A 9,268-nucleotide genomic window follows, 5' to 3' on the forward strand; every position below is an offset into this window, starting at 1 on the left:
GTTTGCAACATGACACAGACTCAGAGGCCAAATTAAAGGCACGCAGACTGGCAAACTGAAATCTGAAGGTTTGATTTGGTTGGATAAAGAAGAGCCTTTCCATTCAGGCCACTACGTCTTGAAACAGGAATGTTTTGTTTCATTTTTCCAACACTGCAAATCAAAACAAAGATTTCAGCAGTGGATTTTTCACATGGAAATGTCCAGTTCTGCAGACGCTATTTTCCATCGGGGGGACGGAGGGGGGGGGAGAAGTGAAATGAAAAATTTGCAACCAGTTATAATAAAATCATTCTTGAGTCTATGTGGTTTCAATTAAATTCACAAGAAGTAATATGAGAAATAATTCTTAAATATTTTGCTACTGGTTGTGCCACATGGGAGCACACACTCGGATAAGACATTCCAAAGACACCATTAATTTAGTTATTCAGGAACTCAGGCATCCAAAAATCACTAGCTGCTTTGTTGATTTTCACAAAAGCAGTAGGCCATGACAATTCTGTCTATACTAGTCTTTTCTCTGAAAAAAGTTACCTGTATTTGCTAATACTGATGTAACTTGAGAAGATGTAAAACGTACAGAATTTATAAGCAGCCAATCATTTTAATTAACGGATGGCATATGCCTGCTCTGACAAAGCTAGAAATAACAAGTGCCAGCTGCCACCCAGGGTCCTGTCTACCACAAAGCTAACTACAGCTGGGGCTAGCAAAGCTGATCCACGGTACAAAGTTTCTCAAAAACACCAATATAAATTGGGCACTTTGTTGGACAGCAGAATAGCCACTAAGGAGGAAGGTGTTTCGTTTCAAATACCTCACGAGAAGCTCGTTTTAATAGGATGACACAGAATCATCCTAAATGAGAATCAAATCTTTAACATCTGAATATAGAATCATAGAATCACAGAAAATGAGGGTATGAAGGGCTCTGAGGAGATCACATCTAGTCCAACCCCTTGCTCAAAGCAGGACCAGCCCCAGCTAGATCATCCCAGACAAGGCTTTGTCTACCTGGTTCTTAAACACGTCCAAGGATGGAGACTCCACCACCTCTCTGGGGAGCCTGTTCCAGTGTTTTACTACCCACCTGGTGAGAATATTCTTCCTAATATCTAACCTAAACTTACCTTGCTGCAGCTTTAGTCCATTGCTCCTTGTCCTGTCATCTGCCCCCCCTGAGAACAGTCCAGCTCCATCCTCTTTGCAGCCCCCCTGCAGGGAGGTGAAGGCTGCTATTTATTCAATCCCCCCTCAGCCTTTTCTTCTCCAGACTAAATAAGCCCAGCTCCCTCAGCCTCTCCTCTTTAGTCACGTCCCCCAATCCCCTATTTTTGTTGCCCTTCACTGGACTCTCCAATGTGTCCACATCCTTTCTGTAGTGGGGGACCCAAACCTGGACACAAGACTCAAGGTATGGCTTCACCAGTGCTGAAGAGAGGGGAAGAATCACTTCCCTCAATCTGGCTGGCCCAGTATGCCATTAGCCTTCTTGGCAACAAGGGCACATTGCTGGCTCATATCCGTCTTGTTGCCCACTGTCACCCCCAAGTCCTTTTCTGCAGAGCTGCTGCCCAGCCAGTTGGCCCCCAGCCTGCACTGGTGCATGGGATTGTTCTGTCCTAAGTGCAGGATTTTGCATTTGTCCTTATTGAATATCTACACTAGAGACATAAATCACACCCTGGATTGGAGTAAAAAAAATAGTATGAAGCAAGACTTAGTTCAGAAAGGTTGAGGCATTTAACGGCAGCAGATTTCCACTTGAACAGTTTTCTTCAAAACTCACACTAAGCATTCATGGCACAAAGGTCCTTGTCTGTCCTATACCCACAGGTGCCAACAAGTCATGTGGCTGTTTCTAGGCCCCCTATGGTTAGGAATTTATTCCTAGCTCTACCACCCATTAGTCAAGTAATTAGTTCAAGTAGCTGACCATGAACAAATTGCAACCTTATGACCCATCTATACAAGCTGCTGGTATTTGCATGTTCTAAAGACTTCGAAGGACACTGCCAAGACAGGACTCTGCTCCTTAGGTTAGCATGCACTATTATATTTCCATATTTCAAGCACTTCTGGAAGAGAATATGCAGTTTCTTGTGTCACATTAAGAAGTTTAGCTTAAGTATTAAATAATAATTTAAATAGCCACAATGGGGATTTTAAAATTATTCTGCTCACCAGAATGGTTGGTATTTCCACAGTTTTCAGTCAATCTGCACTTGCCTGTTTTGTGAAAATGACTGACAAGGTTGAAAAGCCCTGGAAAAGAATTCACTACAAGAGACTGCTTAACTTACTCGTTCTTCACGGCCTTCCGCCAGGATGACAACAATTCTACCTTGCCGCTTGCGCCCAGTTCGACCCATTCGCTGCACAAGACGAATTGGACTATTCTGAGCATCAAAACAGATTACAAGATCCACTTCTCCAATATCTAAACCTTCTTCTCCTACACACGTGGAAACCAGTGTATTGTAGCCCCCTTCACGAAAACGTCTTACCACCTAAATGAAAATTAAAACATATTTAACAATCTCCATTAGAGTTCTACGTGCACTCTTCATATCTTTTTGTATTCCAGTTAGGTGATAAAATTGTTTCAACCTGCTTAAAAGCTATTAAAGAAAAAAGCACTCTCTCTGAAATAGTCAAGTATTACATTCTAAACTGGTGACCACATGCAATACGTAGGTGGCTACCAGTATTATACCCTTTAATACAAAAGATAAAGCACAAAGCATAGAAAACTTTAGCTTACCCTACCACTACCAAAATTAAGCTCTTAGTTTCATAATTACGTATTTTTGTTATTGTCATAAGCCAGAATGGGGATCTTACATCTTTTGTTCATTCAAGGGGGGAAAAATGACAGCAATTAGGACTGTGCTGTTTGTCAAAGGTATGTTTCAATTTTTTTAAACGGGCCTTTGTACACACCACAAAATTGGCCTTTAAAGTGGCTTAAATGCCTTTTTGCATTGCTTTAATGGCATTGCTGTTTGCATGTTCAGCAGCGTATTCCACCTTACCAGTGTTGCTGTTTGCACGCTCAGTGGCATATTCTGCTTTGGTACATAGCAAGATAAAACACCTCCAAGGTGTTTTAGTTTGCTACCTAACAAAATGCAACAGTGCATAGGGTGCTGGAAACCGATGCAATTGGGACTTGGCAGGCCCCGTGCAGCTCAAGGGCTGTGAGACCTGGTGGCAGCCTGTGCAGGCAGGCTCCACTGCAGGGAAAAAAAAAAAAAAAGCAGGGAGCCTGATTTTTTTCTCCCCACCACAGAGCCTGCCTGCCTGAGTTGTATGGGGGCCCGGTGCTTCCCTCCATGGCTGCAGGGGGGCAGTGCTTCCCTCCTCAGCTGTGGCACCCCCTAACCCAGGTGCTGCCTGGGGGGCCCCCGCACAGCTCAGGTACTGCTCAGCCCACTGGCAGTTTCCTGACTCCCACCCCCACCCCCAAAGAGGTAGGTAAGGATCAGGCCCCCAACCTTATGTACACTCCACGGGGATTTGGTTTAGTTTGGTTTAATTCTCCCTAAATTGAAGCAGTGTTTTTAAAAGCCTACCGTTTCAATTTAGGGAGAACTAAACCGAATGACACCCCTTTGGCACGTACATGCAGCCCTCGTGGCTGATTTGGTTCTTGTGGGAGTTTTGTCGGGGGGGTTGTTTTGTTTGTTTGTTTTTTAAATATGGAACATGTTTTCTACATACATGTTTTTTCCCCATTAGGACTACCTCAGAAAACTGCTCTTCATTTCACCTATTTCTAATAATTCTAACATAATAAAAGGCGTAGTACTTCCATGTGTCTGTCCGTAACCATGGGGGCCAACCATGCACGTGCCCCGGAGAGTGCAGGCGGCAACTGGCTGCATGGGCCCCGCCCCCTCAGGCAGGGAGCTGGAGGCGGAGGGAGCCCTTAGGCTTTAAAACTGTATTGACTTGCCCCGGCTCCTGTCCAAGCTGATAGGAGACAGGGGCACCAGCGGGACTGAACAGCCCAGTCTGCCCTACCCCCAGCAATTGCACTCCCTGTCTGCACCACGTGACCCGGCTGCATTGCAGGAGTGGGTAGCACGGAGCCGCCGGTAGGGTGTGTGGGGGGTAGGCGTGGGTGTTTATAGGATGAGTCCCACACACACCCCTCACCATACACATGCACCCACACTCCCCTTGTACGATCATACACGCAGACCCCCACATCCACACCCCCTCATACAACCCAGGCCCCTTCCTCCCACAGTCCCCCACAAACCTCATACCCACCCACACCCCACATGCTCCCTCACCCCAGTCTCCCCATAAGCCTATACCCACCCCCCACAATATACAAGAGTAAACCTTCATTTTAAGCTGTTGTGCAATCACCTCTATGTAAACTGCACAAACGCATGTAAATCAGGACAAAAATATTTTTTGAAATCAGATTAATTAATGCCGTAGATGTTTCCTTTTCAAAATATAATTTGGTACTTTCCTGCTTCCAAGAGGGCACAACCCCCTGCTGAAAGGAATACTTCCGGGGGCAAGGGGATAGACTTCTATCCCTCTGTCCAGTGGCAAAGGTCAGGGGTTAGGACTTCCAGTCACAAGATGGCGACCAGGGGGTGGGGCACCTGCCAACGGGCAGAGCTACCCATGCGGCGTTCGACAGCTTGCCAAAACTGGGTAAGTGGCCCTACGCCCAAAATAATTGCCCGGACCTGGTTTACGTGGCCGACCCCAAACAGCGAGTGGTGGGGGCATCTAAGTTCTCCCTGAAACACTGTCATTCATGATGGGCGATTGGCCAGTTTACAATAAAACTTGGAAACCCACAGTCTTTACAGTGCATGTTACATTATCATGTCATATGACCTATACCCATATTCTAAATCTAAAATAAACCCAATGACCTCTTTACCTCAAGTTGTTCCTTGTGTGTGAAGCCCTTTGTGTTCTTCCCTGTTGAGTGACCAAGAAAGGTCATGACTCTAATAGCCGGCTGATGCTGGGAAAGCATTTCTGCAATTTCTTGGACACTATCTCGAAACGAGGAGAAGATCATAACTCTGGTATCAGTAGGTTTGTTTTCAGATACGCTTTGGTCTGCTAAACACAAAAATAAGCACAGCTAAAAAGCACTTTATACACAAACAATATGTTTAAAAAAAATAAGATGCAGGGACAAATCATTCCATGAATCTTATACGCACAATCCCTGTCCGCTTCAATAAAGACAGAAAGATCATGAGCAAATGCATTGCATTTTGGTTTCTAGCTTACACATTGCACCCACCACATTTGTTTTAGGTGCCTAAGCAAGAATCCAAGCAGAGGAACCCAAATGAGCATGAGATTAAGAAAAGTGACAAGTGAGAATTCCTCTACCCCTCATTTAACCATATCTCATTACAATCCAGAGTAGGCAGTCATCCGGGATATTAAGTAATAATTAGCAATAACATAGCTAGAGTAAAACTTCTCTCACAAAACTCCAGTTACTTCAATTCTACAGGTATTATTATTACTATGCTAAGCAGAGAGCATTTTTATGTAAAATGGGAAAAGGATAAATTTGTGCTTTACTGACAAAGAATTCTTCTTTTGTCACAAATTCAAGGCTACAAAGTTAGAAAGTTCTATAAAAGTAAAAACACTATAAGTATCATTTACTAGCCCAAAAATTTAATCCTGACTTCAGATAGGCGCAAGAGTGCACACACAGATGTGTACAAGGTTTCTTAGTAAATATTTATGTAGTATAAATCTGCATTGCATTTTTAGGTTTAAAAAACCCCCAAACAAACCAGAAAGAGTCCTTTTTCTCAGTGTGAGATGACATAGTAGACAGTTCCCTTCCTTGATGAATTCCCTATCTGTAGACAAAAATCATCCATCTATCTATCCATCCATCCATGTTTGGGGGGTTTGTTTGGTTTTTTTTGTTTTTTTGTTTGTTTGTTTTTTTTTTGGGGGGGGGGGGGGGGTTGGGGGTTGGTTTGCAATCCTTAATTCCAGGATTCCTCCAATTGCTCTTGTTCACAATTCCAATACTAAGAAGCTGCGTTTTCATTTTCAAATGTTTAACTTATGTTTACAAAAATCAGTACAAACAAAGTCCTGAAAAGAAAGAGACCATTTGGTTTCATAATTTCTTTATGCTGCAAACTATGATTATTCTGAGGAATCCTCAAATTAAGACCAGAAAAAACAATCACTTTTTAAAAACAGTCACTTGTATAATTAACTTTATGTGATCAAAACCTTTAACTTTACCTAAGTGCTATTTTCTCTTAAGCATCAATTATGTTCTAACAAAAATGTCTGCATTACTTCACACAAATATATACATTGCATATGCTAGTTGACTTTCACCTTTTTACTGAATCTTATCTGTTGTATCTTTAAATTTCATAGTGAAGAGTAAGATTTCTTTCCCCCTATAAACTTATATTTCCAGGCAGATAGCTTTCTCAATTCCCTCTCCCCAGCCATGAAACAAACCCTGAACTTAATTAAAACCAATCAACTCGCCCATTCAGATACAAAATTAACTTAAAAAAAATACTTGGATAAATCAATTTAAAATGTGACAAAGAAACAGAAAAGACAGACATATGTACAGATTAGTTATAAAACAAACCCTTGGACATGTAATAGTCTCAATGCAATGCAAAGCAATTGTCATTGTTACTGAATACGTACAAGCCATACAGAAAGACAGCAAGGATTCACATTTTAAAACATTTCCTAACCATCATTGGCAAGATTTTCCTTTTAAAGAACACACAGCATCAAATGACGTTCAGGTAAAGGCGCGTGGGATCTGATGCACAATCCACACAATTGTGCTTCTTGCTGTGCTACACCTGCATGGTAGGAGGCATAATTGTGCATCAGATCCCACCAAGCCTTATTGCTAGTACAGGGGGTCCCCAGGATCACAACCCCAGGCTTCCCCTGCACCAGCAAGTAGCAAGATCCTGCAGCTGGATGCCCTCACAGCTGAAGGGGCTCCTAGTCGTGGAGACACACCATGAATCCCTGCAGCTAGGAGTCCTATCCACTAACATGGGTGCCCATCTCCAGGGGTGCTCCAGGTGTCCCTGCAGCTTGGAGTCTGCAGCTGACACAGGCTTCCAGCCACAGGGATGAGTGCCCCCACAGCTGGGAGCCCAGTCAGCAGATAGGACTCCCACCCATGGGGACTCATGTTCCTGCAGCTGGAAGCCTGCATCAGCTGTGGCCTCCCAAGCTCAGGGATGCACATGAGCCCCTGACTGGGAGCCTGGAACAGCTGACATGGCATGATAGAAATGAGCCACAAAGTTATTACACATATTTAGTGGAATAACTTTGCATCTTATTCCTCCTTTTGTCACGCCATTAATTGACTGAACATGTAGCAGGGTTACAACTAAAGCTGTGATTAAACTGTTTAATCATGTCTTAAGTGTAATGTGTGGCAGAGGCCTCAGACATGCAGTGAGAAATAGATTCTACAGCACATTCTGAGGCCACTGAATCCTGGGACACAAGTGGTTAGAGTAACATAACACTTTATGTTAAACTCAAATTCGAATCATAGACAGCTAACTGAATAAGGTTCCCACGCATGATGGCAACTTACTTTTTAGGCACACATTTTTCCAAGTGGAAGAAACAGAGAACAAAACATCCAAACTTCAATACATCAGGGATTTAATAACAAAAAAATGCCATTGGTTTATATTCACAGACAAAGGTCACTTTTTGGACCCTCTCTAGAACTTACCTGAATTCCCCTTCCAGGATTTGAAGTGTTCTACAACAACTTCTTCTAATTTCTTTAATTTGGGATGACTGTAGATGAATTTTCTTTTATTTTCAGGACCTGCAAACCAAGTGTGGTGTTTAAACAAGAAAAAATAAGGTTCTTACTCATTGTGTTATCAGTCATAGATAAAGGCTCTGTGTACTGTGTCTTCTCCCATTCACATTTCTCCCCTCCACGTCTGAGATATAGTCATTCCCACCATTCTCATTCCAATCATCATAGCCATCTAACATCTACACCTAAGCAAATTCATTACTGATGTGGATGCTTGTCAAAGCCAGGTTTTACTTCTTTTGGGGTCAAATCAACAAACCAGCCAACGATATTTTAAATAGTAAATTCTAATTCCAATTCCAATTCAAAGGTTCAGAGACAGAAAAATGCGAAGTGAAGGAAGATGGAACTGCTAAAATAGAACAAACAAAATCCTAGCTTTACCCCAAAATGGAAAACTAAGCAAAACAGTACTTTAAATAATTGTGCTGGTATTTTACAGTATCTATGGATCATCCAGAACTGAACAGTACATTGTTTCACTGTATTAGAGTTTTCATGGGAAAAGATAGCTTTCAAGACAAAATGAATAATAAAGCAGATGTGCTGATTTTAAAAAGGTAAACGCTGACCTGTTCTGCAATTGTAGAGACTTCCATTTGCTGAAGTCAGAGCTGTGTTTGCAAACATGTTCTCAAGTTGCTGATACAGATTCATAAAGTCCTCGTTGCGGCTAAGTTCATTCCTTGTACGCACCTTGTCTTTTTAAACAGATAAAAACAAATACATTCACTCCAGAGACTGAATATAGAAAAATGGGATTTTTGGCATGCAGACTTCAATGGAAAGTAACAGCTCCTTAACTGAAGTATGAAGCCAGGTTTCAGAAGCAGCTAAGGTTAGGATAAGATTGCCTACCAAACATTAATCTCTGTTGTAACGTGCTCCCCAAAATTTAAACATACCTAACTCTTGTTAAACAAACCGAAAAATATTACTAACAAAGGAGTCCTAACTTCAGCTAGTCTGCCTTAAGAAATTATCCATTGTCTGAAGATGCTTTCAGTGCTCATTCAAGGGAAACTATTTAACAAAAACTCTACACTCTAGTAGCTAAACAGGAAAATCCTCAGTATTAAGTTTCATAAAAATACTGAAAAAGGAGGTTTAGCCTGCTTATACTAACAGCTGAACTGTTATCGTGCCAAATGGCCTGCACTCAAATCTCCTGAACCAAAGGAATCAGAGGGAACATGTAAATAACATTTCTAAGTCCTGTTCAAGAAAAAGGCATCTGTCCAGGACACTGAATCTTATCTAAAGATGACACAGACCTGCAGAAAATGAATGTTCTCCTTGATAGCAAAGGGAAATAGTCAGGATTTAACAACATATAGCATATGTAATTGGACTGAAATCTGAGACCTTTGTGCCATCGCATGAAAACACTTTGAAGACTCT

The 9,268-nt window shown here is 42.1% G+C and overlaps 1 protein-coding gene across 5 annotated transcripts in view; it reads right to left on the minus strand.

The window, feature by feature from the left end:
- Window positions 1-9,268, minus strand: part of FANCM (FA complementation group M) — a 94,620-nt gene that overhangs the window by 50,057 nt on the left and 35,295 nt on the right. For 4 of the 5 annotated variants that reach the window (XM_025205619.1, XM_025205620.1, XM_014520492.2 and 1 more), the window contains 4 exons: window positions 8,440-8,568; window positions 7,772-7,870; window positions 4,919-5,106; window positions 2,307-2,513 (listed from right to left, as the gene is read on the minus strand). In XM_025205619.1, coding sequence (XP_025061404.1) covers window positions 2,307-2,513; window positions 4,919-5,106; window positions 7,772-7,870; window positions 8,440-8,568 — 623 coding nt within the window. The remainder of the gene's footprint in view (window positions 1-2,306; window positions 2,514-4,918; window positions 5,107-7,771; window positions 7,871-8,439; window positions 8,569-9,268) is intronic. The other variant, XM_014520491.2, reaches the window with a different exon arrangement.

Source organism: Alligator sinensis, unplaced genomic scaffold (assembly GCF_000455745.1).
Source record: "Alligator sinensis unplaced genomic scaffold, ASM45574v1 scaffold358_1, whole genome shotgun sequence".
NCBI classification, from domain to species: Eukaryota; Metazoa; Chordata; order Crocodylia; family Alligatoridae; genus Alligator; species Alligator sinensis.